This window comes from Camelus bactrianus, chromosome 18 (assembly GCF_048773025.1).
Source record: "Camelus bactrianus isolate YW-2024 breed Bactrian camel chromosome 18, ASM4877302v1, whole genome shotgun sequence".
Classification (NCBI taxonomy): Eukaryota; Metazoa; Chordata; class Mammalia; order Artiodactyla; family Camelidae; genus Camelus; species Camelus bactrianus.
In genome coordinates, this window is record NC_133556.1 from 5,989,134 (window position 1) to 6,015,292 (window position 26,159).

At 48.4% G+C, this 26,159-nt stretch overlaps 3 protein-coding genes across 12 annotated transcripts in view; 1 reads left to right on the top strand and 2 right to left on the bottom strand.

Annotated features, from left to right (window-relative positions):
- Nucleotides 1–130: 130 nt before the first annotated feature.
- GAL3ST4 (galactose-3-O-sulfotransferase 4) lies at nucleotides 131–4,586 on the bottom strand. Its single transcript, XM_010957008.3, has 3 exons — nucleotides 4,326–4,586; nucleotides 3,841–4,144; nucleotides 131–1,576 (listed from the first exon to the last, which is right to left on the bottom strand). The coding sequence occupies exons 1-3, from the start codon at nucleotides 4,448–4,450 to the stop codon at nucleotides 545–547; spliced, it is 1,461 nt and encodes a 486-aa protein (XP_010955310.1). The 5' UTR covers nucleotides 4,451–4,586; the 3' UTR covers nucleotides 131–544.
- A 2,371-nt stretch (nucleotides 4,587–6,957) lies between these two features.
- Nucleotides 6,958–12,616, bottom strand: GPC2 (glypican 2). The gene is made up of 10 exons (XM_074345784.1): nucleotides 12,388–12,616; nucleotides 11,579–11,737; nucleotides 10,971–11,293; nucleotides 10,088–10,168; nucleotides 9,160–9,322; nucleotides 8,777–8,907; nucleotides 8,390–8,539; nucleotides 8,161–8,300; nucleotides 7,884–8,059; nucleotides 6,958–7,206 (listed from the first exon to the last, which is right to left on the bottom strand). The coding sequence occupies exons 1-10, from the start codon at nucleotides 12,551–12,553 to the stop codon at nucleotides 6,959–6,961; spliced, it is 1,737 nt and encodes a 578-aa protein (XP_074201885.1). The 5' UTR covers nucleotides 12,554–12,616; the 3' UTR covers nucleotide 6,958.
- STAG3 (STAG3 cohesin complex component) overlaps nucleotides 8,416–26,159 on the top strand; it is a 30,214-nt gene continuing 12,470 nt past the window's right edge. For 4 of the 10 annotated variants that reach the window (XR_012500252.1, XM_074345776.1, XM_074345775.1 and 1 more), the window contains exons 1-15: nucleotides 9,304–11,763; nucleotides 12,496–12,784; nucleotides 13,309–13,429; nucleotides 13,685–13,794; nucleotides 14,140–14,322; nucleotides 15,496–15,598; nucleotides 16,111–16,227; nucleotides 19,710–19,806; nucleotides 20,565–20,641; nucleotides 20,929–21,133; nucleotides 21,549–21,700; nucleotides 24,098–24,171; nucleotides 25,122–25,245; nucleotides 25,749–25,847; nucleotides 26,053–26,132. Coding sequence is in view for 9 of the 10 variants with exons in the window: in XM_074345776.1 (XP_074201877.1) it covers nucleotides 14,150–14,322; nucleotides 15,496–15,598; nucleotides 16,111–16,227; nucleotides 19,710–19,806; nucleotides 20,565–20,641; nucleotides 20,929–21,133; nucleotides 21,549–21,700; nucleotides 24,098–24,171; nucleotides 25,122–25,245; nucleotides 25,749–25,847; nucleotides 26,053–26,132 (1,301 nt within the window). In the remaining variant the exon portion in view is untranslated. Of the gene's footprint in view, nucleotides 8,935–9,303; nucleotides 11,764–12,495; nucleotides 12,785–13,308; nucleotides 13,430–13,684; nucleotides 13,795–14,139; nucleotides 14,323–15,495; nucleotides 15,599–16,110; nucleotides 16,228–19,073; nucleotides 19,096–19,709; nucleotides 19,807–20,564; nucleotides 20,642–20,928; nucleotides 21,134–21,548; nucleotides 21,701–24,097; nucleotides 24,172–25,121; nucleotides 25,246–25,748; nucleotides 25,848–26,052; nucleotides 26,133–26,159 lie in introns of those variants that run through there. The other 6 variants (XM_045518073.2, XM_074345774.1, XM_074345773.1 and 3 more) reach the window with 6 other exon arrangements.

A 26,159-nucleotide genomic window follows, 5' to 3' on the forward strand; every position in this document is an offset into this window, starting at 1 on the left:
CAGCACGAAGGGTTTAGGTGAGGCTGCGGACAGACTTCTTAGAGAAAAAATATTAAAAGAACCCCCTCCAGCCCCGTTTTTCCCAGGAAGATGCTCCATCCCCTTCCCTTTCGGCCCCACATAAAGCGGATTGAAGTTTCGAATTATTTATTCATTCAACAAACATTTTAAAGTGGAATGACCGTGGCCCAGTAAAAAATATTTCATGGAGAAATGGACGCATTATTCCAACCCATTGTGTCCCAAACTTTCTCTGTCGTACTCTGTGGTTTGCATCTCCAGGGGGGCCTTCCTGAGTACTCTTTGGACCTGCCAGGAGGCTGGAAAGGGGAAGGGGCAAAATTGGGGGTGATGCTGATAGGACTGAGAATCCTTGACACAGGCTGGAGGACATGGGGCCCTCATCCTTGCAAAGTTCCACTCATCCTCTAGGGAGCAGACATGCTTTCTGAGGGAAACAGAAGTGGCGTCTGGCTGCCCCACACTCATCACATGTACCCTGTGGCTGAGCTGCTCTTTAGACTAAGCCTTAGTGGTCTGATGCCTAGTGGGAGGGTAGCCTTGAAGTCTTGAGGGGCAGAGAGACTGTTGGGGGGAACTGCTTGGCGTCTAGCTTGTCCTTGTACTGTAGCTCAGGGGTAGCCAGGCGCTCACACTCCTGCTGGTCTTGGAGGCTGAGTCCACTCCGAAGCACATAGCCTAAAACCTTACCTGACCCAAACTGGAAAGGGCGGAATCTCCTGTCAGTGATGTATTTGGGGTCTAAAGCCTCACCCCCAACCAGACAATGTTTAGCCAGGGCTTCTCGGCGAGCCCGGAGCTCCGCCACAGCTCTGTCCAACCGGCTCTGGCCGTATTGCTTTATCCGTGCCCACAGACTCCGGTTGAAGTGAACATAGAGAGCCCAGTCCAGGTTGTTCCAGGCTCGGGCGCGTGCAGTCAACTGCCTGTCCTCAGCAGTCAGTCCACCGTTGCTGGCGGGTCCTCTGTCCTGCCCACCTCCAGCCTGGGCATTGTGCATAAAGCCCACCACATCATCTAGACCCCAGCACAGGGCATCTGCCAGCAGGACCAGTGACTCATCAAAGTATTCAGCCACCAAGACCAGGTCAAAGACAGAGTCCAGCCAGGCCAGACTCCACTGGAGGAAGGATGAAGACCCCAAATCTAAAGAGGCGGAGCTGGACATCTGGCTATGACCACCAGCAACAGTGGGAATAGGATGAAAGAGAGCATTGGGATCCAGGGTGTGGGCCCGAGTGCCAGTGCCAGAAGGCAAGACATGCAGCTTTGGGGGGTTGGGGTCTTGAGGGGGTTGAGGATTCCCTCTTTTGGTCCTCATCTCTTGGGGGAAGGGAAGGCCAAAATCAAACCATAGCAAGTTGCGTGCGTAGTGGTCCCCACGGGCCCCGGGCCTGTAGAAGGCTCGAGGATTGGCCAGGAAGGCAGCCAAGGATGGTGCTTTGCGGAAAGCTGACGAGGTGGATTTATAGTAGGAGAAGGCTGAGCGGGCCAGAGCCGCTGGGTCTCGGACAATGGAAAAGAAGAAGCTGTCAGAAGGCATGACCTGAAGTACCTGCAGAGGAGAGGAAACAGGGAGAGAGAACTAAGCCAGGAAGAAACTAAGAGCAAACCCAATGCCCGCTGATCCCCTGGCCTCCTCCAACCTCCTTCTGACAGCTCTGCTGGGAACCCTAGCTTCCTTCACTAGCTGCACAGATCTTGGGTAAGATACGTAACATCTCTGAGACTCAGTTTGCTCACCTGCAAAATGGAGATCTTCATGCCTTTCTTCCCATGTGATTACAGAGGTTACAAGAGAAAAAGATGTGAAGGAACCTGAAAGATGGGAAGCTCCTGGAGAACACTGCTTTCCTCAGGGCTTTCTGTTGGCCTTGGTCAGTAAAACCTCTATGAATCAAACTTTGTGTTCACTTCCCCAACAGAAACCTAGAAAGTGCCTACCGTGGGCCTCTTGGTCACAGCTCCAAGAGAGGAACTGGCCTCAGGTCTCCTCAGGGGCATCACTGGCAGTAAATAGGGAGGAGACAGGACAACCATAATGCTGGCATCAAGCGGGCACTCCAAGCCCAGATGGCCAAAGGACGGGGCATCTGTGGGGCTTCTGGGCATCTTGGAGATAAACAGTCACTTCTGAAATGGGCACTGGGGAGCCATGGCCACTCAATAGGGTGCTGCTCTGAGGCCTGGGACATGTTATCCGACTTCTTGGCAAGAAGGAAGGTGGGGACTGGGCTCAGGTGGGTCCTGCAGGCAGATCCATATCAAAACCCATATCTGGGGCTCCCTGAAGTGTTTCTGTATCTGAACGCAACTTCCATCTTTGAACCTGAATCCCTAACAAGTCTTCCAACGTGTTCTGCAGATGTGGGCATGCCTGCAGGGCAGAGCCTGTGAACTGTGTGCCTCTCTGAAGGCCTAGGGGAACAGTGCAGAGAACAGCCGGCACAATCAGATGGACCTGGAATAAAATCTCAATTCGGCCATTTACAAACAGTGTAACTTTGGGCAGGTTATTGAACTTCTCAGAGCCTTCAGTCCTTCATCGATAAAGCTAGGTTATCACTTACCTTGAAGAATGTGGGTGTGTGTGGAACATGGGAGGTATTCAGTGAATGATTGTGACAATGAAGGTCATCATCATAAACCCCTGGAAACCTGCCCCAGTGATCGCTGTCCTCACCTCACTCCCCCCCCATGCCCCTTGCTGCCCATTAGATCACAGTCATGCTGCTCAGCTGCCTCCTCCATCTCCAGCTTCAGCAGGAGTGTCTTCACAGCCACCTACACACACACACACACACACACACACACACACACACACACACCCCACTACCACCAGCACTGCTGCCACCACCATGTCTTTGAGATGTTTTGCTGTAAGAGCTCCTAATATTCTCCTTACTACAAAGTCACGTCCACGCTTTCCTATAAAACCCAACTCTCCAGAAAGCCCTACTTAATTTGATGGATACTGGAACTCCCCGCATGTCCAAATACAAATGCACATATGCCACGGAAGGCACTTTGACTTTGGAGCAGCTGGGCCTGGGTTCAAATCCTAGCTCTGCCACTTTTTGTTAACAGAGGCCAGTCACTCAGCCTCTGTGAGATTCGACCTCCTCATCTGTGTAGTGGAGACGCTCATCATGCCTTCCCGGCAAGGAGCTGGTAAGATGACTACCCAGCACTCTGGAAGTATTAGATGAAAGTTCACTCTTCCCCTCTGTGTTTTCATTTGCACATTGATTTTCTTCCTCCCAGAGCTCTCAGGTTCCTGTGTGTGTGTGTATGACATGTGAGTGCATGTGTTCATCCCCCCCCTTTAGAACTGAGGCTCCCAGGGCCAGGGGAGGGGAAGTTGGGACTGAGCTAGGGCTTGGCATATAGCTGATTCTCAAAATCTGCTAGACTTGCTGAGGGGAGTGAGATGAAAGCGGGTCAGCAGGCAGTGACTGAGAAGGGGCCCTGGTGGTGTCAGTGGAAGGGGCCAGGGAGGGCCGGGGCACCTGGAGGGAGAGTTTTTTGGGGGGTCAGAGTTGGCAGGGGACTGATGCCAGCAGGATAAATTGGTCAAGGAAAGAGACCGGAGGAAGCTCCTGATGGAGAGGGCAGGACTTCAGCTGTCATGTAATACTGGGGAAGGGACAGCTGAGCAGAGGGGAACAGGATTCTCACCTTTGTGGTCCCCATGCCCAACCTTTGGGCAGGGTGATGTCTAGAGAACCCCCAGGCCTGGGGCTTCCTCCCCTGGTGGTCTTGGTCATGGGCCCGAGCCCATTTCTCTCCAATCCCACCCGCCCCCTCTACACCCCTCACCTCTTTCAGGTTGAACCTCATGTGATGACAGAGGATGTGGAAGGGAGGCTGGGTGTCTCCACCCTGAGGGCGGTAGCCTTTGACCCGCGAGGCCTGGAAAAGCCTGGGGTAGCCAAACTGGTAGCGGGCGGGGAGGGCAAAGCGTAGCCCGTGTCTGTCCCCATAGCGATGAAGCAGGCTCAGCACAGAGCTGCTCCCGGATTTATGCGTCTTCAGGAATACAAGTCGCTGCCGTGGTGGGCAGGGCGGAGCAGCTGATCCAGAGGATGAGGCCCAGGACTGTCGGAGGTGCAGCCCAGGGAGCCTGGGGGAGAGACGGGAGGGGAAGTGTCCTGTCCTGTACCAGCAGGTGGATGGGCATCTTGTGGAGCAAGGACAGAGGGCACGGAGCATCCTCTGAGCCCCCAAGAGTCACAGCCCCAAGTGGGATGGGGAGGAGAAAGTGGGGGGCATCTGTGGGGCATTGGGACAAGATGGGAACTCACCTCCTCTGGAAGGGACCCCCCCAGAGCTGGAGGGCAAATCCGATGGTCATGAAGACTCCCAGAGCCACCCCCAGGCTCCGAGGCCCCCAGAGGCGCATGGTCCTGGTAGGAGACAGAGGGCCCATGTGGCACAGGGAAGGGTGACACTAGAGAGGGACAGGGCAAGGGCCAGGCACGGAGGCAGAGACAGCTTGAGACAGCCGTGCAGCTGCGGAAGGCACCAGTTCGAGATCGAGGGGTCATTCCCCAGGCCTGCTTGCAGCCCCAGTTGAGTCTGCCCCCTGAGTTAGCAGATTTTTGCCTCTGTCAGCGTCTAGAAGGGAAATGAGGGAGAAGGAGGGGAGTCTAAGGAGAGAGCAGAGCCTTCTTTCTCGCTGCTGCGGCAGCTGAGACCTCACTCTGGGCAGGGGGGTGGCAGCGGGGGGTGGGGAGCCTTTTCTACACCCAGATCCTCTAAGTGCCTCATTCTGAGGCTGAGAGGGACAGCTGTGAGGAGGGAATGAAGTCCAGACGGGACACTGGCTCAGGAACCTAGGGAGGCGAGATTGAAGGAGCAACTTTGTAAAGATAAGTCGACCATCTCTTCTAAACTCAGGCATCCTTTCCCTCTCAGCACCAGGCAGACCCCAGTATGTGAGGGGCTGGGGGGGGTGTGGGGTTACTATGAAGCCCAGATCCCCAGACATACCCCTCCCACACCCCCGTTCCCACTTTTTAACCCCATCAGTGCACCCAGAGGGGATTGAGAGGGTGGGGCTGGAGAGAGAGAAACTCTGCGACACAATGATAAAAATTCGAAAGCTGAATTTCGGAATTCCTTCCTGGGCCCCAGCTTCCCAATCAACTAGAAGTCTGGACCTGCTCCTTCAAATTACAGCCCACAGCCGTGGGGCACAGCCCCTCCAACAAGCCCTGACAGCCCCCTTCCAGGACAAGCCCTGGAGTGACCCCGGCAGAGAACCCACAGTTGCTACCTAGAAACCCGCCCCCTCTGGCATTGTCTCCAATTCCCTCCCCCCCAACCCGGCCCCCAGGATCCAGCCCTGCACTGGACTCTGTCCCATGTTCAGATTTCTTCTATTCCTTTCATCCATCTCTGTCTCCTCCCATTACTCCGGATTCCAGCCCGCTGTCCCTTCCAGCTTTGGTGACTGCTCAGTCCGTCACCAGTCTGGGGTTGGCTCCCTCCAAGGCTCTCTCTGTGATACCCCCCAAGTCTCCTCCCAGAAATTCTAGAGTCCCTCCACTGGCCAAAGTCTCGGCTTCACTTGCCCACTCACCAAGCCACCTGAGAAGCAGCAGGGAAATCGGGATCTGGCCGGCCCGCCTGCCCCAGCCACCGCCCGGTTCCCCGCTTGGCTCAACTTTCCCCATAAACTTTCTCAGCGCCCAGGCTCCTCCCCTTTCCTCCCTTTGTCCCGCCAGTCTCCGTAGCTGATTCGGCTTTGATCGCGTCTCTGGGTCTCACCCTCCCTGCATCTTTCCCTCTCTGCCAGAGCACCCAGTCGGCCCTTAGAAGACACAATTTCTACCCTCCTTTTTCACTTAGGAATCAATTCTACCTTTTCTCTCAGCTTTCTGCAGAACAAAAGACTCATTCAGGCGACCGAAAGAAAGGAGGAAGAAAGGAGAAACAGACGAGAGTTGAAAGCAGACATTGTCAAGGACGCAAGAAGGTACCCAGAGGCTGACAGTGAGAACGGGGGCTGCCACCCTGAAGGCAGAGGGCAATGGGGTGGTAATAGTAATGATGCCTCAAGTCTAAGAGAACTTTGCCAGTCCCCACACTTCTCCCCATTTTGCAGATGAAATTGCTCAGACCCAGAGGGTGGCCAACTTGCCCAAACTCAGTTCCAGGGGACAGGTTCCAACAGAGGTGAGAAGCAGGCAGAAAATGAGCTGCTGGTCAGTGACTCCAGGGCTTGTGCCAGGAGCCAGGGCTCAGAGAGGGATGCTGAAGATACAGAAAGTCACACATAAGGTCCAACAAATTAGCTGTTTATTTATAGAATCAACACTGAGTAGAACACTGAAGCATGAAATGGGGAAGCTTGTGAAAGATGTGGTGGATGGCAGAGCCATGAGATGAACTTTACTTTTTTCTTTTTTGGTATTTTAGTTTTAAGAAAGTGATACTGAAAAAGCTCAGTAGAACCCAGGCCCATAGATCCTGACATCCTATTCATATACACCCCAGTCCCCTGCTCTGCACCCCATCAGCACCCAGGTTTTTTTTGTCTATTTCTGAGACTGGGTGCCCCACCCCTCCCCACTTCCAACTTCCTTTCAACCCCCCCCCAACTGCAACTCTAAAACTCCTCCCTTTCTCCTTGTTGGGGCTGACCACCAGCCCAATCATAGAGGCTGGGTTGGAGAGACCACACCTCCTTCCTAAATAAATACCCTCAGCCCCTCCCCCCTAGATACTAAATGAAAAAATAAATATTGTGAACACCCCCACCCACCCAATGCACCAATGGGAATCTCCTGGATTTGGGGCCCCAGCCATTCACACAAAAAGTCCCTTCTCTATTCTTTCTGCAGCCCCCTTCGATTCCTCCCCTGACCCAGCTGGGTCAGAGGAAGAGGAGAAGGGCCATGAACCCTTCTGATGCTAGGGCACCCCTCCCCCGTTATCGAGGTCCAAGCAGGGCCAGGGCGGAGAGGAAGAGAATGAGGATGGGTTGGGTGTGAAAACCAACAGACGTCCCCCCAGTCCTGCTTCTGTCCTGGTTGTGGCGGATAATCACACCTCCTCCTTTGCCCCCAGTACCATCCCTTCGAGGAGGGCGAGGAGGCCGGGCTGGGGGGGCCACAGCCGCTGCCCCAGCCATCCAGTCATCTGCATAGTGCTGTCCCTCTCCAGAGCCGCTAGCGTCATCTGCAGGGAAAGGGAGGATCAGAAACAGACAGGGATGGGGAAGAGAGGTAGCAGGAGACAGGGAGAGAGAAAGAGACAGGTAGGAAGAGAACTCGAGATAAAACAAGTGAAAGAGAGACTCGAGAAAGAGTGAGGGGGGAGTTTGGGAGGAGGGAGAAAGTAAGTGACAGGAAGGCAAGGAGAGGGCGACGCGATCAGACAGACATGGGAATGAGAGAAGGCAATGAGAGACAGGAAGAGACAATGAGACAGAGACAGAAAAGAGAGAGACAGACAGATGGGGAGGAAGGGTGGGGGAGGACAAAGAGAGACAGAGACAGACAGTCGGAGAGAAGAAAACGATGAATGTCCGTGCGTGCTTCTCTGGAAAACTCTACCCAAGGCATCCGTCCCCGACCCTACCCAGTCTCTCCCAGCCCACTGCCCACTCTCAGGAGCTTCCCACGCTCTGTGAGAATGTTTTAGTGTCTCCCCCATGGGGCTGTGAACTCAAGAATAGAGACCCTTTCTTTAGTCTTCTCCCACCTTTGAGGTAAGCGCTCAACATAAGCGTGTAAAGTGAATGAATGAATGAATGGTAACTGAGAGGTGCGAGGGGAGGGACTCAGAAGGCAGGGGGCGGGGCTGCGGGTTGGCCCGGGTCCAATCGCGGAAAGCCGCGAGGAGCGAGGTCTCACCCCAGTCCTCCAGCTCCAGGTCGCGTCCCAGGGCCGCTGCCTTCATCCTGGTGGTGGCCGCCCGGAGCTGCAGCCGCCGCCTCCGCGCCTGGAGGTCGGGCTTCGAGGCTTCCGCATCCAGCTCTGGGTTGTCGAGCTGCTCGGCCTGGGAGGCCCCGACCACGGGCGACAAGTACCTGCGAGCAGAGCAGCCCCGAAGGCTCCCGCCCCGCCCCGGAGTCCGCCACGCCCGCCCGCCCGCCCGCCTCCGCCGCCGCCGCCGCCGTCGGGCTCTCACCGGCCTCGCCCAGCTCCGGTCCAGCAGGGCGCCGCCTCCTGCGAGATGTCCGCAGCCATGCGGGGGTCCCCGCACACCGTCAAGGGCAGCCCGGCCCAGAAGCCCCTCACCCGGCCCAGCCGCTCGCGGAGCTCCCACACCTGAGCGCAGAGAGCCGAGTGGAGCTGGAGCGCGCGCCCCCAGGCGCCGCGCCCGTGCCCCCGCTTCCGCAGCGCCGGCGCCCACTCACCAGCCGGGGCAGGCTGGCGCCCGCAGCCGTCGTGGGCAACTCCTCCTCCGCCGCCGCAGCCGACCAGAGCCGGCCCACCTCCTCCCGGGGGGCTGGGGCTCGGCGGGCGCGGGCCGACGCCGGCTGGGGACCCCCACACTCTTGGAACACCTGCGGCACGGGGAAGAGACCCCACACAGCCATCCCCCAGTGAAACCCATGCTCCGACACTCCCATCTCCCCTGGCACCCCGGATTTTCCAGAGACCCTACAGTGTCTCCCTGACAACCCACACTGTCCCCTCAACCCCAGGCTCTCTCCTCTACCCTTTTCTCTAGAGTAGACACGCCCCCCCGCCCCCCACCCCCAACCCCGTCGACATTCCCACCCTTATCATGGCCTCTGTACCTGGGCTGACACTCCCACACTGTTTTCTTGTAGATGCATCAAACCCTCTGAAATCTTCACCCCGATGGACTGGGCGGCTAGCTCAAAGGAAAAGGGGCCCTGGAGCTTCTCAGCCAGGAACAGGAGACCATCTTGAAAGAGAGGAAGAAAGAGAAAGGGTGAAATGAGGGGACATCCAGGGGGATATTCACTGAACTAGGATGTTCCCACAAATACTCAGCTGGGCCTTGGAGGGAAGCAGAAGGTCTCAGATGGGGGAAACTCACATGAGAAAAGACCCCCCGCTATCCTCTCCCCTCAATATGGCTTAAAACTCTCTCCCCAGGCCACCCTGCCCACCCCCTACGCAGACAGCCCTCCCAGGCTTTCCTGAATCCCCTCACCCAGATAGGCCCCCCAGTCAGGATCCAGTCCCTGGCTGCCGATACAGCCTTGGGCCACGTTGAGGCAGAAACCCCGGCAGGGTGGCAGCGAGGGGACACCCTGACAAAGGGGGCAGCCTGTCAGACGCATCACAGCCCGCCTGCAGCCTTCGGACATCGGCATCTGAGGGCAGAGAGTAGGGCTGTGTCATCCCCAAACACCATGGCTGCCCTCAGCCAAGCCCGGTGTTGGGCACGGAGAGAAATCAAATACTCCACCCCACCTTTGTGTAGAGCTGGGTGTGAATGTCTAGGGTTGATGATCCCACATGGCAGCAGGTAAGACCCCAAGACTGCCCATATCTGAGGAGGGAGGGTCCTAGGGGCCAGGTTGTAGATAAGGTTTCTTGGGAGAAATGGAATTCGATGGCACTGGGGGGAGGGAGGCGTCTGAGAAAAGGTTCAAGGACAAGATGAGCTCATCAGGGTTGGGGAGGGAGGAGACTGAGGATGCAGGAAGTAAGGCTAGGAGGTCAGGGAGAGAATGGGCAGTTGAGAGAGGGCTTTGAAGGCTAAATCAGGAATCTGGCCTCTGGTAGCAGGGAGGAGGGAGCCACTGAGGGATCCTGGAGGAAACCAGGAGGGCCAGTACTCCAATCTCAGAGATGCGATAGAGATGAGCAGGACCCCAGAGGTTGGCAGTGGGTAAAAGTCATCAGAGAGCAGGAGAGGGTACCAGAGGTGAGAGGAGGTCATAGGTTATGACACAAGGGAGACTTTGGCTTTCCTGATTTACCTGGGATGTCAGGCCTCGAGGCTGAAACTGGAGGCTGATATGGGAAGGTCCCTGGCTTTTCCTGCCAGCTGGCACCTGACTCTTCTTCGTGAGGCCTCTCCTACTTCTGCCTCTCCCTCCCTGGGCCCTGCCCATACTCAGGCCCCCTCTAACCTTAAGTGTTTCGCTGACCACATCTCTTCCGGTCTCCAGGCCCTGAATAAAGGCCCGGGCAGCCACCATGGCCCGGGTTATCTGGGGGAGGGAAAAGAAGGTGAGAAAAAACACAGGATCGTCAAGGGTCAGTCAAGACTGGGGCCAAGAGACTGCACCAAGGGGACGAGCAGTGGGGGTGAGGTTTGTGGGGTTATCTTGGGGTGGTTAGGAGTGTTAGATGCTAGTTCCAGAGGCTCCAAGGAACCATAGGCTAGAAGGATAAAGAGGAGCTGGGTTTGGGAAGAGATGGAGGGACTGGATTTTACAATCAGAACAAACACTGAACTTGAGGCCAGAAGACCTGGGTGTGAGACACAGCTCTACTACCACTTATGGGCTGTAAGACCTGAACCTCTGGGAGGTTTGGTTTTCTCATCTGTAAAATAAGCAGGAATGCTAATATCTACCTCATAGATGATAATTAAATGAGATACTATAAATGAAAGTTGTCCTCAAATAACAAGTGTCCAATTCACGGTTATTTGAACCAGAGGAAGTCAAGATATTAGGATTATGGAGGAGTTGGCAGAAAGGTAGTTGGAGGCCAAGAGCAGGTGAGTGGGTCAGGGATTTGTGTGAAACTAGGACACAGAATGAGAGTGGCAGGGGTGGGGGGGGCAGCCAATTAAGGAGACCAAGGAGCATTGGGTCAGGCAGAGGTGTCTAGGGTTCAAGGTAGGGGTCATCAGGTCAGAGATGGCTGCCATGCAGGATAGGAGGGTCACCAAGTCAGGGGTGAGTGGGGCATGATAAGAGGGTCATTGGGTTGGAGGTGTGTGGTGCACAATTCAGAGGTCACTAGGTCAGAGGTGGCTGAAGCTCAGGCCTTGGGGTCCCTCACCTGCTGGCGGAGGCGGCGGGGTGAGTCCCCAAAAGGCTTCAGAGAATCGTCAGCAGAGGAGGCGAGGCGTGTGAGGCAGAACAGGTAGTCGGGGGAGAAGATGTACTGTGGGTGCAGCAGAGGGAACATTTTCTCCAGGAGCTGAGCCCAGAAATCCACCAAGGCATCATCTAACCCCTCACCGGACCTCTCATAGTAGTTCCGTAGCCGAGAGAACAGGCCACTGAACAAGGGGGTGTGCTGGGCATACAGGCGGCCAGAGGAGCGGTGAAAGAGCAGAGCCAGGGAGTGCTCGGATGATGACAGCATCTCCCGGAAGACCTCTGTGGCAAGTGCAGAGAAAGGGGTGTGAGGTGGGGTGAGGCCAGAGAAGGATGGAAAAGTGAAAGGGCAGAGGCAGGAAGAAATGGGGTTGGGGAGAGAAGAGAAAAGACAAGTGAGTTAGAAATTAAGCAACTCTCCGAGGTCAGGTCGAGGGTGAGGATGTGGGGGCTAAGCCAATGCCAGAGACCTTAGGGATGGAGTAGGGAGTCGGGACAGGATACTTGCTGGGGTCATGAACACAGAGAGGAGGGGTGAGGCCAGGTTTGGGGACCCCAGGTCCTCACCATCAAATTTTCTGTGCCGGGCAGCCAGTGTGTGAACCAAGAAAGAGCCGCTCTCTTCTACCAGGCCACGGAAAGTGGCCTCAGTCTCCCAGGTCAGCCTCTGCTCTATCTCACTGGAACAGCAGGTGTACTCCTGGGGACAGATCCGGAGGTGCTCACCTGGACAGAGGAGACACGAAGGAATGGTGGGAAGTGATGTCGTGAAATTCTTTCTCCTGCTGATCTCTATGGGTAGCCTGTCTGGTCTCTTTTCTATTGTCTGCCACCTCATTCCCACCTGGCTCTACCCCCTCCTAACTGTCCGCTCACCCATCCCAAGTCCACTGCCATTAGCCATGGAATCAAGTAGGAATGGGCCAATTTTGTGGTCAGAGAGTCCTCAGGTAACCTTCCCTAACATCACCCACCCCTGGCCTCTGAGGACTTACAGGACAGCTTCAATGGAAAGAATGGGGGTTTGGAGGGGTGGGGTTACTTGGTAAGAAAAGAAAGTATTATCACAGAAGGGGCTCATAGAGATAGAGAGGGGAACAAATTGGACTGTGAAGAAAGAAAGGCAGACGGGGTGCTAATTACTAGAAAGGGATTCCCGGCGTGGGGGTGGAGTAAGAGAGCTATTATGTGAACAGGAGTGTTATTGTGACCCTGGTAAAGAAGTTCAGGAGGAGAAGAGACACTATTACTCTGAGATGAAAAGATGATTATAACAGCCACTCTGAAAAGGAAGAGAGTTATTGTGAGATGGGGAGGACCCGCCCCCACCCCCCCTCCCTCGCCCCCAATTCTCTAGTCTTTCTCTTTCTCCTCACCTGAGATCAGGGCGGGAGGGAGTAGGCTTAAGCTATATCCCCGGGCCCCCAGGATCTGCCGGGTCTCAGTGCAACTCCGGGTAACCTTTGCCTCGATACCGGGTCCAGGACCAGGACCAGGACACAGAGGCAAGAGCAGAAGCAGAAGAGATCGCAGCGCGTACATAGCTGCTGCCACCTTGGGATGGCAAAGCGGGTCCTAAGGAGGAAAGAAGAGCGGCCCGAACTCGGGAAGCCAGTTCTCTGCCGCGGGACCGCCCCGCCAGCCAGAGAAAGAGCGCGACCTCCGAAAACTGAACACGGAGCACGATAGCTGGACCAGGTGGCATCTGCCGAGACAATGGGAGCGGGTAGCTGGACAGGGGGCGGGGCCCAAGGCGGGGCCCTGCCAATGATGGTAAGAAGTCAGCCTCAGGGGCGGAGTCAAGGGAGAAATTAAGCCAATGTCCTGGGGAAGCTCAGCAGTGGGGCGGGGCTCGGACGGACTAAGGAGGTTGGTTGGGGAGGGGCGAGGCCTTCCTCAGGGGCGTGGCGATCCGATTCCAAAGGCGGGGTCTGGGTGGAATCCAGCCTATGGCAGTTGATAAATCGGATTAAAGGAGCTACTACTAGTCTAGTGTGAAGCCTGGCCAATGGAGGGGAAAATTGGGGGCAGAAAGGCGGGGCAGGGGCTGGGGCCGGGGCGGGGCCGAGCTAACGCGGGCAGCCGGCGCGCCTGAGCCCACGTGACAGAGCGGAACATTTGAAAGCTCGTGGCCGCACGAGGCTGCCGGGGCGGCGTGACTGGAACGTGGTGAGCACGAGCTCGCACACGCCCAAGCCTCGCGACAATTACCAGCCCTGAGAGGCGCCGTTGGGCTCGCGCCTGCGCATAACGCGCCTCGCGCCTTCCCGCGTTTTTCTGGATTTTTCTGCCACCAGAAGGGAAGAGGAGGGCGCCGGTGCCGGACGGGGTCGGGTGACCTCAGAGACCTGAGGGACCAGAGGCGGTGACTTTTCCTCAACTCTTCTCAGCCAGAAGTCGCAGTTCTAGGCTCAGGCAGTGAGGCTCCTCATTGACCCAAGCATTCGCCCTCCCACCCCGCGCCCCGGTTCTGAGAGAGGGCCCTCCCGCGTCCATGCCTCAGTCGCCGCCTCCGCGGAGGCCAGTTCTCCCAGCCCCGGCTCTGGGAGGCTGATGGTCACTCTCCTGAGTGGTTAGACGTCCCCTTAACCCAAAGAAATGTAGCCCGGGGAGGGGGCAGGGATACCCCCTTCTGGAAAAGGGAAGAACGCGCACTTTGCTTGACTCTTTCAGCGCTTCCAGCCCGGTTCTGATGGCGCCTCCACACCCAACTCCTTCAGCTTGTCCCATTCGTCTCAGTCCTTGGGGAGTCAGGTTCTAGCCTGGTAGAAGTGGAAGTTTAGGTGCTTTTTTTTTTTTTTTCGTTTTCGTTTTCGTTTTTTTGTTTCTAACGTATCAGCTGGTTTCCTTACACGGGCGATTGATGCTTCCGAAGCCTCGGGGCGGGGATTTGTTTGAAGCTGCCCTGGCGTGGGCCTTGCTGCGTGCTTGGAGAGCGACTCCAAATGCGAGGTCGGCGTCGGGGGCGGTTGTGCCTTTAACCTGATGCCTTAGGTCAGGACTCGCTCTGTCTTAGTTTTTGTGTCCCCCACTGAGTTCCAGAGCAGTTCCCTTAGAAAGAAAAGGGGTTGTCAGGGCTGGGGCTGGGGATGTGGTGGGGCAGGAAACCTTCCGTCTCTCTTCCGCAGCTCGTCCACCATGCCCACCCTGCGGTCGTCCTCCTCCCAGCTCCATAGCTCTTCCTCCCCGAGCAGCGTGTCCTCCCCACTGCACAGGATTGTGGCGGGTGGACCAAGGGGCTTGTCTGCGTCTTCTAGTTCGTCTGTCACTGTGCCTTGTGATGACAGAGACTTGGACCAGGCTTCAGACGGGTGAGTGGAGTTGGTGAGGAATTGTTGAAATTGACAGCTTTCTCCTGTATCATCCGCAGTTTCCCACATGTCCTTTTACCGCAGGGGTAGTGACATGCGTATGACTGAAAAGATGAGGTGCTATACTTAGAACAGTGACACCCCCGCCTCCAGCTCTTCTGGCTGGTTTTTGATTGCCCTACATACTGGAGGCGTCAAAAATAATACATGTTGTTGGAAATGCGTCACGCAATTTGTCTAAACCTTTCCTGAACACATTTGTATGTTCAGCACCTACAACCTCTGGTGCGGGCCCAGAGATGGAAGAAAGGGAAAAATGAAGAGTTCTTTATTTGTTGCCTGGCAACTATATCAACTTTTCAGTTGGTGTTCTGGAGTTCCTATATTTGGGGATTTTATAAACAGGTCCATATCTGTTATCACTTATGATACTTAACGATATTTATGATAGCTTATTCTATAATGGTTATGAGTATATCTTGGTTCTTTTAAAAACTTTCTAGGGAAACTATCATCTCATACAAGGTCTGATTTATTCCCTGGTAATTTTTTTATTGAGGTATAGTAGATGTACAGTATTATGTGTCAGATGGACCACATAGCGATTCACAGTTTTTAAAGTTATACTTCATTTATAGTTAGGAAATTTTAATTAGTATCTTCTAAATCATTTCAGTTTCTATCAGTGTTGCTGTTTGGGACCAGATTCTGTCTATGTTATAAATTCAGTTCTAATCAATAAGACATGTGAATTTATTTCAAGGGGTGAAATTTAACTCCAGGCACGGCACATGTTAATCTCCTCTTTGTGTGTAAGTAATACATGACTTCCTGATTCATGCTGATTTTTCTCTACACAGCAGTGATCTCCCTGCCTGCTTACATGAATATCTTTTGATTCTCTTATTCAGAGAGGGTATTAGGAAAAGGTTGGTCTTCACCTACCTCAGTTTCTTGTTCTTCATTTCCCGTGCTTTATTCAAGTGAAAGTTTTTCTTTAAGACATTTTCCCTACTTCCTGGCGACAGTAAGCTCATCTCTTCTTAAAATCTAAATCCTTTTTTCTCATGGGCAGGGTATACAGTTAGAGACAAAGAGAAATTATAATTGATGTGCTGTTTTATATATAGGGACTGGGGTATTGTATCTAAGCAGAACCACATCCCCTCATAGGGATAGTGAATCTTTGTCAGCTGGTGAAGGCAGTGACTTCGAAGACAACTTGAGACGAAATGTGAAGAAGAGAGCCGCAAAACGACCACTCAGAACAACCCCAGTGAGTCAGTCAGTTTTGTTTTGAACCCTGTCTGGGAAACAGCAAAAGAAAACCTAGAAGAGACTCAGGTGATATGCTTGATGGGAGGACAAGGCTTACGGAGAGTTAAGGGTCAGAAGTAGGAAGAAGGTAAATTTTGAAGAGAAAAGAATAAGAAAAGGGAGTATTAGGATATAAAGGAAAAGGAATGGGGCTAGGGGACTTTTAAAAGGAGAAGAGGTTAGTAGTAAAGTTCACAATATAAAAATGAGTTATTTCTTTTTTTTATTGAAGTTTACTTGATTTACAGTGTTGTGTCTCATGTACAGCATAGTGACTTAATTATACACATATATATATTCTTTTTCATTATAGGTTTTTTAAAATAAAGAAATCAGTTATTTCTAATCTGAGTAACTCAAACTCTGCTATGGAATTGGCAGCTTAAACCTTTCTGTGTTATAATTAGGAGACCAAGTGTTAATGTCACTTTCACTTTTAAAAAAAATTCATGATCTCTTTATGCTTACTAGGTGGCAAAACATCCAAAGAAGGGGGCCCGAATGGTACATGCTCATGGCCAAAGAGAGTCAGAGCCACCGGCTAGTGATCTCTTTGATGCTGTGAAAGCTGCCAAAAGTGACATGCAGGTAAAACAGTATCTCACCTCTTGTTTCTTCATACCATCTCCTCCCTTGTAGGGTGGAAAGATAAGGACGTGTGTTTCCAAACTTGATTTAATGTAGGTATTTTAGTGAACATAACCTATATCAGGAAAGGCAGATTAAGACCATGGAGTGAATCCTTGGAGTGATACACAGGGAAGCTTGCCTGAGAGGGAATGTTTCTTTCCTTAAAGTATCACAGAACAGTATCGATTTTGCCTTTATTGATTGATGGAGGAGGCAAGGAGAGGCATTGGATAATTTAGAGAAGGTTGGATATGGGTGGGTGCTTGTTCACCCTTGTCACTTTTTAGTTCCACTTTGACAATTATACCTAATTCTTCTTCCTTCCCCACATTTCTTTTTCCTCTCCTTACATTCTTTTTTTAAAAATTTTATTGTAATTCTGTTATTGTCTAAAAATGTGTAAGGCTTATGTGTATTTAAATTTTTTTCAATAATCACCCAGACCTCTAGCCCCAGCTTGAGAAATGAAACATTAATAGTGCTGTAGAGACCCTTGTATATCTTCCCTCCAACCTACTCCCACAGTCCCCTCAGCACCCAGAGATAGCCACTAGAATGAATTTTGTGTTACCAGTCATTTCCTTGTGACTCATTATGGTTTTTATCACCAATGAATGTGTTCCTTAACTTAAATGAATCATTCTTTTTATAATCTTCCATAATTTAATTTCAGTTGTTTGAGATTCACCAATATTTATGTGTAATGTAGATTTTTATAGCTTTTAGAAAAGTTTAACATTTTCAAACATACAGAGTTTTTCTGTATTTTGTTACTGATTTCTGACCTTATTGCACTGTAGTCAGAAAATGTGGCCTTTGAAACTTACGGCCTAGCATTTAGTCAGTTTCCAAGACTGTTATACATGTGCTTGAAGAGGATGTGTGTCCTGCAGTTTTTGGGTACAGTGTTCTCTTGGATGAGATAAAAAGTGTTAAATGTGATACTACTTTGATATTTCTACTGGTTTGGATGTGGGTTTTTTGTTTGTTTGGTATTTTTGATCTAGCAATTACAGAGAGAGGTGTTTTAAAATCCATGAAGGTGACTTTTCAGTTACTCCTTTTGTATTCATTCCTATCTTTACCTTAAACATTTTGAGTCTTTGTTTCCTGGTAAATTGAATCTTTTGATATATATTAACACTCCCTTATCTTCAGACTTTAAAACAAAAAAAAAATTATTTTATGTTAATACACCTGCACTGGCTTTATTTTTGGTTAGTGTTTGCCTTGTATCTTTTTCTGTCCTTTTAGTTTCAGTGTTTTGTTGGAGTTTGTCTCCTGCATACAGCATATATCTATTACGTTTCTTAATCCAGTCTGCCACTCTTTCCTTTAAAAAGAGTTTAATACATTTACGCTTATTGTCACTACTGATATAATTCAGTTTATTTCTACTATTTTATGTTTTTTAAAAATCTTGCCATTTTTGTTTCTTTTTCCCCTTTGCTTGCTTGCTTTTGAATTTCTAACTCCTCTGAGAACCTAAACACATTTTAATTACAGTTGCACCTTCCAACTTACATACTGTTCATTGTGCAGTTTTAGTTCTGTCCTTTCCTCCTCTCCAAACAAATTAGACATCATTGTTTTAAATAATGTTTGTTTATACTTACCTGCATTTTTATAATTTTATTTGTTCATCATTTCTTTTCAAATCTCAGATCTTCCACCCAGAATCATTCTCTTGCTGTCCAAAGTTTATCCTTTAAAATTCCCTTTAGATAGAGTTTATTAACAAACTCATTTTTTGCTTGTATAAAATGTTTTTTACCTTTGTTCTTGAAAGATTGTTTGCTGAGTATCAAATTCTAAGATGACATTTTTTTTCTCTCAGCATATTGAGAAGATTATTCCACTGCCTTCTAACTTCCTGTATTGCTACTGAAAGTCAGCTATTAGTCTTAGTGCTGTCTAATACAATAATTTATAATGATGGAGATGTCTGTGTCCCTGTTGTCAGGTACAGTATCCACTAGCCACATGTGGATTTTTGAAATGTGGCTGATGTGGCTGAGGAACTACATTTTTAACGTTTATTTGATTTAATTTTAATAACCACATGTGGTAAGGGGCTAATGTATTTGTACAGATCTGACTTGTAAATGTTCTTGTTTGTAAATGTTGGATGCATATCCTTTGTAAATGATTTCTTTTTGCTTTGACTGTTTTCAAGACTTTTTTTTGCTTTTGTGTTCTGATGTTTTATAGGATGTTTTTAGGTGTAAATTTCTTTTTTATTTGTTATTCTTGAGATCCATCAGGTTCCAGGCTCTGAGGACTGGTGTCTTACAACAACTATGGAAAATTATTTTAAAATATTGCCTCTTTCTCATTCTGTTATCCATTTCTGGAATTCAGATAGACATTGTTATAAGTTCTCACTCTATTCTCCATGTCTTAACAGCTCTTTTGTTATTTCTGTTAGTTTCTCTGGGCTGCATTTTGGTTAATTTCTTTGACTTAACCTTCCAGTTCACTCATCTTATGTTCTGCTGTTTCCAGTCTGCTTTTAATTCATTCGTTGAAGTTTCATATTTTGTTTATTATATTTTCTACTGTTACAAATTTTGTTCAGTCCTATTCCAAAATTAATTGTTCTTTGCTTCTACTTTTAAGCTTATCTTTTATTTACTTAATCATAGAAACAATAATCTTACAATCTGTGATAACTTCAGTGTCTAAAGCCTGTGAATATAATTCTGCTGTCTGTTTTTCTGCTAATTCTTGCTTTCAGTGCCTTGTTTCTTTACTAGGTTTTATTGTGAGCTGCTCATTTTCCATGGAGCTCTTATATGTTGGAATTCTTTGGGGCCTGGGTTGAAGGTGGGTTATTAAAAGGGGAAACCTACATTTGCTTCTGGTGGTTAAATGGGGATACTCCAGAATCGCTTTTAATTAAATTCTCTGATTGAAATTATTTTGATTGTGTAGGTAATGTGAATCTGGACTGCAAATGCAGACCTGAGAGCTGGCTTATGCTTATGAATTCTCAAGGGACAGTTCTTTTTTTCTATCTGACACTGAGGTCATAACAAGTTAGTTTTCTTGCTGTCCCCTCTGACTTTTAGATTTATTTCTCATTCTTGCTTTCATGAGGATGTGACTCTTTGCAGGAGCCTCCTTTGGACTACTTTGATTGGAAGCCCTTTTAGGCCCTATCTCTTATGCTCTACATTCCATGCAGACATCTGGACAGAAAGTCAGGGTTCCCAGGGTTTAATAGAACCCTCAGAGCAAAAATCATCTTGCTTATCTCCCAGAATTTCTACCTTCACTTCATTTTTGGGTTAATGGAATTCTACCTTTTATTCTAGTTCACAGTACATTTTAAAAGATATACTTTAATCAGAAGTTTAGATACTGCAGTTGGGAAGATTATATGAATTTTTAGTTTGTCACATTGCCAGATATAGAAATCATCCACATTGTTTTCCTAGTCTTTGGTAGATGAGTGGCTGGATAGCTACAAGCAAGACCAGGATGCAGGATTTCTGGAGCTCATTAACTTTTTCATCCGATCTTGTGGCTGTAAAGGTGAGGAAACTCCTACCTCTTTCTGATCTCCATCCTTTTGCTCCTATATTATAAAACGTTTCCTTCATTTAGATGAGTAGGATTAGGCATTTCCTAAATAAAAGGAGATATTAAAGCATAAGAAAAGTTTCACTTATTTAACTAGTATTGACTACATTGTTGATGTAGTAAGTAGGGAAGAAATCCAGTAAGGAGCTCCATTGGTTTGGAGGCAAGACCCTTTGGGGAAAAATAAATAATCATGCTAATGTGATGGTATGATGTTTACAAATTTGGAAATGGACCATCAGACTTTTAGTCTTCCTTTCTCTACATGAAATAATCTTTTATTTTCTTATTCCTTATTAGCCACTTAATCTCATATTTCTCTACTGAAGCTATCGGCCCCCAGGTTCTCAGAGGCCATGACCTAATTTACTGGGGCAGATAGTCTTACAAGACTGCAGGTTGTATTCCAAGAATCCAATCTGGTGTAATTTTCTTGCTTTCTTTTCTTGTTTGTTTGGATTTTTTAAACTGTAGTTTTCTGCTGGTTGATTCCCTTGGGTTTTCTTTTTTCTTTTTTTGTTTTCCTCTTGGGTTTTCTAGAGAGGTTGCTTTATAGCAGATACTCAGTTAGGTGGTAGCAGATTTATGACTAGGATGCAGGCCTTCTGATTCCCCACCTCAGCTCTTTTCAGTATATTCTCTAGCTCATCTTCAAATGTATATGTAAATGTTATTCTCCTTCTAAATACCTCATCTCTTGCATTCCTCAGGCACTGTGACCCCTGAGATGTTCAGGAAGATGTCCAACTCAGAGATCATCCGGCACCTAACAGAACAGTTCAATGAGGTGGAAGAAGACAATCCAGGATCCTCTTGCCACTCTTATTTCAAAATACAAGGCCCATTAACCCCCTTCTTTCTGATTGTGGGAAATAAAATAGCTTTTAGAAGGGGGAGTTTAATCTCTTGGGAGCAAAAGGGACCTATACGCATTATCTGAATATGCCTCTAGAGTTGAGAATGAGGTGTAACAGAGACACATTTTTCCTGTACTGTTGGGTTTTGTCATCCAGTCCCTATGACTTCATAGACCTGGTAATAACTTTTCCATTCTTTTCATAAATCCTTCTGTAGGACTCAGGAGAATATCCTCTGACAGCTCCAGGCCCATCCTGGAAGAAGTTTCAGGGAAGCTTCTGTGAATTCGTGAGGACATTGGTCTATCAGTGCCAGTACAGCCTCCTCTATGATGGCTTCCCCATGGACAACCTTATCTCTTTGCTCACTGGCCTCTCAGACTCCCAGGTCCGTGCCTTCCGTCACACTAGCACCCTGGCTGGTAAGCAGTCATTTTACTCTGTAAATGTTCTCCTGGGGGTTGGTAGAACTTTCCTCCATTCTCCAGTCCTGGATCTTCTTTCCTACTAATATTTTAGCTCTTTACTTCAAGGTCGTGCTTTTATTCTGAACCTCCATCCAGTTTCTCACTAGTGGGATTATAAAAAGGGGTGGATCACAGTGATAATTTCTAGCCTTAACACATTTCACATAGCTCATCACTGGGAGCATGCTAAGGCTTGAAAGAAGCCCAAGAGAGTTAGGCAGAGAAAAAGTCTACTCCAGAGCAGTGAGTCTTAGGACTTTAGGGTCACCTTTTTCTAGCTTTTCTTTTTCACTGCCCTTTTTTACTTCTTTTTTGAACCTACACTCTCCCTCTGACAAGTAATGATTTCCTTATTTTTACTGACTCAAAGCCATGAAGCTAATGACCTCCCTGGTAAGAGTTGCCCTCCAACTGAGTCTGCACAAAGACAACAATCAGCGTCAGTATGAGGCTGAACGCAACAAGGGCCCGGGACAGAGAGCACCTGAGCGACTGGAGAGCCTTTTGGAGAAACGCAAAGAGGTGAGAGGTATTCCCTTCCTCTCCCCACCTCTCTCCCAGCTTCCATCCACTGCTGCTGCAGCCCCTTGTCAGTCTCAGGCCCTTCTCTACTAAGGCACAGGCAGCCTTTCAGATCGTGAATGATGGAGTTTGGCAATAGTTTAATAGACCCATCCTGGCAGAGGTCATTACATGCCCGTCTTGTTTCTTGGATGTGGGCTCAGTAAATTATTTCTAGCTTTGAGTACATTTTAGAATTCTCTATAATCTGCTTTTGCTCAGTTTCCATTGTCTACGTTCATTATCACAAATGTTTAAGTGTTGTGCCTGCATCTCAGGCAGGGAGTTAAGTGTTGGCTTTCTTGTCAAGTGTGGAGTATGCAGGTTGCCACAGTGGTGCTGAAGGCCAGCCACTGGTGAGGGAGGCCAAGTTTTGGAATGGCAGGGACATGGGCCTTCAGTCACTCCTGGGTTTAAACTCTATTCCACTTAACTCCTAGCTCCATGGCCTTATGTAACCTCTCAGCTTCAGTTTCCCTTCCTTTAAAAAGGGCACAATTTGTTTTTTTATGAACATTAAATGAGATGATGAGTAAATTGCCTAACCAGGCACATAATAGCTATTTGCTTTGTTTCTTTTTAAACTTGTAAACCCCTGGAGGATGTAAACCCCAACAAAATCTCTTACACTGATTATACCTTCAAACAGCTGTGTCTGTCATGAGACCAACATTGATTGCCCCCCATTCGCTCTTAGTATCTGAGACCTGCCCCACTGTGAGGTTGGCAGGACTCACCATGTCTGACTGTTGTCCCAGCTCTCACCAAAGCTCTTTTCCGTGCTAAATCACTAGAGAAGGAAATGTTCTCCTGCTCTGATTCTCTTTTGCAATGTTCACCGTCAGTGTGATCTTAAACCTTATGTGCGTTAGGTCTGTCTCAAATCTTATATACACTAGCGTTAATCTCTTATGGACTTCTTTGGGCTCTTACTTCATCAGTTATTTCACTTTTTGTCTTTAGTCTCTCCCTCCCCACTCTTTTCTTCTCTCCACTTATAAATGTATATAATCTCTTGAATCTTTCTTGAAAATTATTTTTATTTTTATTGCAGTGTAGTCAGTTTACAATGTCGTGCTTTCCTTCACTTCTCCTCTATGAGCTACTCCATTTCTATCCTTTTTAGTATTTCCTTACTTCCTTAATATCCATCTGAATCCTTTTTGCTGCCTAGCTTCTATCACCATTTTTTCTTTCAAATTATTCTCTCCAAACCAGTGACTTAATGCCTATAGAGAATGGCCTTTCCTCAAGCTCCCTTTTCCAGACTTCTGTAGAATTTGGTACTGCTGATCTGCCTTTCCTCCTTCCTCCCTCTCCTTCGTTTTCTTTTAAATATGAAAATTTTCAAACATTCAGAAAAATACACCGGTGGAATGAACACCACATACACATTATCTAGGTTTAACAACTAGTATTCACTACATTTGCTTCATCTATTTTTTTTTATTTTGTAGTAAATTATGGGCATACTGTATTTCAATCTAAAGACTTAAATATGTCCTCTAAAAAAATGTTCCTACATAATCCCAATACCGTTTTCATATACAAAAATACTAACAGTGATTCCCTAATATTTTCTAATCTCAATTCATATTAAAAAATTTCCATTTGTCCCCAAAATGCCTTTTATATTTGATTCGTTCCAACCAGGATTTAATTAAGGATTGTGTATTACATTTGGTTGTGTGCTTCTTAAGTCTCTGTCAATCTTATACAGAATCTCTGCCCCACCCCATTTTCTACCAATATATTGATTTACTGAAGAGCTTGGGTCAGTTGTCTTTATGTTCACTTAAAATTCCTTGTAGTTGTAATTCTGCTTCCCTGGTATCAGTTATTCTAGGGCTTCTCAGTAGTGGTACTAGGGGCCTCTCCTGGATGTCCACCAGCCGGTGGCAGTGCCTCCCCAGGTCGTGATGACCAAAAATGTCCTCAGATATTGCTGAACATCCCCGGGGTGGGGCGGGGCTCCAGTTGAGAACCGTTGATCTAATCTCTTCCTTCTCTTTTTTTTTCCCCCACTTCTTTTGTCAAACAAACTGCACTTATTAAAAACCTATTTTCCCAATTATTATTAGTCAAAAACATACATAACTACCAGCTAGAATATCTGAATAGCCAAAAATAGAATAACCAGACACAGGGGATTTTTTTTTTCCAAATAGAAAGAAATCTCTGAGGCACTAGTTGACTATGTAGTTTCTTCCAGAATTAGAAAGCTTAAAAGGGAACATAGGATACCAGGTGTTTAGACTGTGTCCTATGATAAATAGGTAGAACTCATACTTTTTTATATTTTTGTGGCTTTATATTACTGGGGGATGAGAGAGTGACCTGCTCCTCCCTGTCTTCCAGCTCCAGGAGCATCAAGAAGAGATTGAGGGAATGATGAACGCCCTCTTCAGGGGCGTCTTCGTGCATCGCTACAGGTGAGTTACTGGGCTGCTCTCACTGACGCCACTGGTCTGTGCTTATGGAGTCTATAGAAGTGACAAGGTCCCCTCCTAACCCTGAGTTCCCTGGTCAGTCCCACTGCTAGTGCAGCTGGAGCAAAAACTCTAACAACAAATGTTCCAAATTAGGTTTAGTTTATCCCCACCTACAAAGGATTATATAAGCTCTTCTGGGAGAGAAGGTAAGAAGATAAGGCATGCTGAGTATCCTTCTGCTCCAACTTTGCCCAAGATGCCCCCTCCCCCATCTTCCTGGGGCTTGATCCTTTCAGAGAACAGAGATCCAAAAGGGAGCACTTTTCTGAGGATGAGCAGCTTCGCAAGCCTTTTCCTAGCCCAGTTCACTATGCCTTTCACTGTGCTAAGGGCAGGGGGGTTTTTTACTTTGTAAAGAACTGGTAGAATTAAGTTAAGGAGCATCAGTATTTGTTTCTCACTCTTACCTAGATTTCAGCCTCTGCCTTTCCAGAACCCTTCAGCTGATTTACTCTTTTCTTGTAATGGAGTTAAAACACACACGCAGATATATTGTACAACACAGGGTGTATAGCCAATATTTTATAATGGTTATAAATGAAATATATCATTTAAAAATTGTGAATCGCTTAGTACACCTGAAACTTACATACTATTGTACATCAACTAGACCTCAGTTAAACACACATGCAGTTTGGCCAACAATTAATTAAATTCCAAAATCAGTTTTTAAAAGGGGCATGGAGAAAAAGTTCAACTACTTTATGAGTTGGTTACAGAAAGAAAGCGTTCACTTTTTTGTATATTGTATTCACATTGGGAGGAGGAAGTGAAAGGCATAAACCTGGTGTTTAGTCAAGAATATAGATTCTCTTGTGACAAGAAAATACCTACTAGAATGGAAAGTGAGCTTAGAAGGTGATAAGGTTCCATTTCTCTCTCTGTGCCAGGGATATCCTTCCTGAGATCCGTGCTATCTGCATTGAGGAGATTGGGTCGTGGATGCAGAGCTACAGCACCTCTTTCCTCACTGACAGCTATTTAAAATATATTGGCTGGACCCTCCATGACAAGGTGAGAGTTGAGTCAGTCTCCTTCCCCCTATTCCCCCATTCTCTCCCCTGCCCTAGGATGCTTAAGCTTTTCCTGGTCCTTCCACTTAGGTGTTTCGCTAGTGATCAGTGATGAACTCATCAAGACACTGAAACCTGAAAATCCCCCAGTATTGGGGAGGGTAGGATAAGTTGAGAGACAGACATATCTATGAGATTAAAGGCCTCAAAACCACAGTCTAGGGGAGAAAGACTTTTTCTGTGAAAAGGCAAGAAAGTTATTGATGGAGTGGTAATACAAGTGCTAGGGTAGTAGCCAAAGGACCCTTTTCGTTGTGATTGCTAAATTCTGCTGTGATCCTTTTGGGTTTTAAGTGAGAAGACAATTGTTCATAGTCTTTGAGGCATCTCAGGGTCCTCAGTATAGAGGACAGCCAGGCCCGGAGTGAGTGATCTGACAGGGGAGTGTGGAGGTCCAGTCGGGGTGTGGAGGAGGAGTCGGTCATATTTCCATTCCATCCACAGCATCGAGAAGTCCGCCTGAAGTGCTTGAAGGCTTTAAAAGGGCTGTATGGCAACAGAGACTTGACCAGCCGCCTGGAGCTCTTTACCAGCCGCTTTAAGGTAAGATCAAGCAGTGCTCCTGGGCTTGGCTCTTTTTGTGGTTCCCATTTCCCCACTTCATTTTTCCATTTCTCTTGCTTTTATATATCCATAGCTATCCCAGTATCTGCTTCTACACCTCTCTTTAGGAATCTCAAATTCTAAGAGAACATGGGGTTTTGGAATGGATACAATGAGATATCAAGTGATGTTCTCTTTCCTCCAGGACCGGATGGTTTCCATGGTCATGGACCGGGAGTACGACGTGGCAGTGGAGGCTGTCGGGTTACTGATACTTATCCTTAAGTAAGTCCTGGGAGTGGAGAGGCAAGC

Excerpts from the sequence above, each read along its gene's own strand:
- GPC2 (XM_074345784.1), bottom strand. The coding sequence starts at position 12,553 with ATGTACGCGCTGCGATCTCTTCTGCTTCTGCTCTTGCCTCTGTGTCCT. Across the intron at positions 10,169-10,970 it reads CCCGCCGCCTCCGCCAGCAG|ATAACCCGGGCCATGGTGGC; the intron begins GTGAGGGACCCC and ends TCCCTCCCCCAG. Across the intron at positions 8,540-8,776 it reads GTGTGGGAGTGTCAGCCCAG|GTGTTCCAAGAGTGTGGGGG; the intron begins GTACAGAGGCCA and ends CCCGTGCCGCAG.
- GAL3ST4 (XM_010957008.3), bottom strand. The coding sequence starts at position 4,450 with ATGGGCCCTCTGTCTCCTACCAGGACCATGCGCCTCTGGGGGCCTCGG. Across the intron at positions 4,145-4,325 it reads GGGGGTCCCTTCCAGAGGAG|GCTCCCTGGGCTGCACCTCC; the intron begins GTGAGTTCCCAT and ends TCTCTCCCCCAG. Across the intron at positions 1,577-3,840 it reads TGAGGTTCAACCTGAAAGAG|GTACTTCAGGTCATGCCTTC; the intron begins GTGAGGGGTGTA and ends TCTCCTCTGCAG.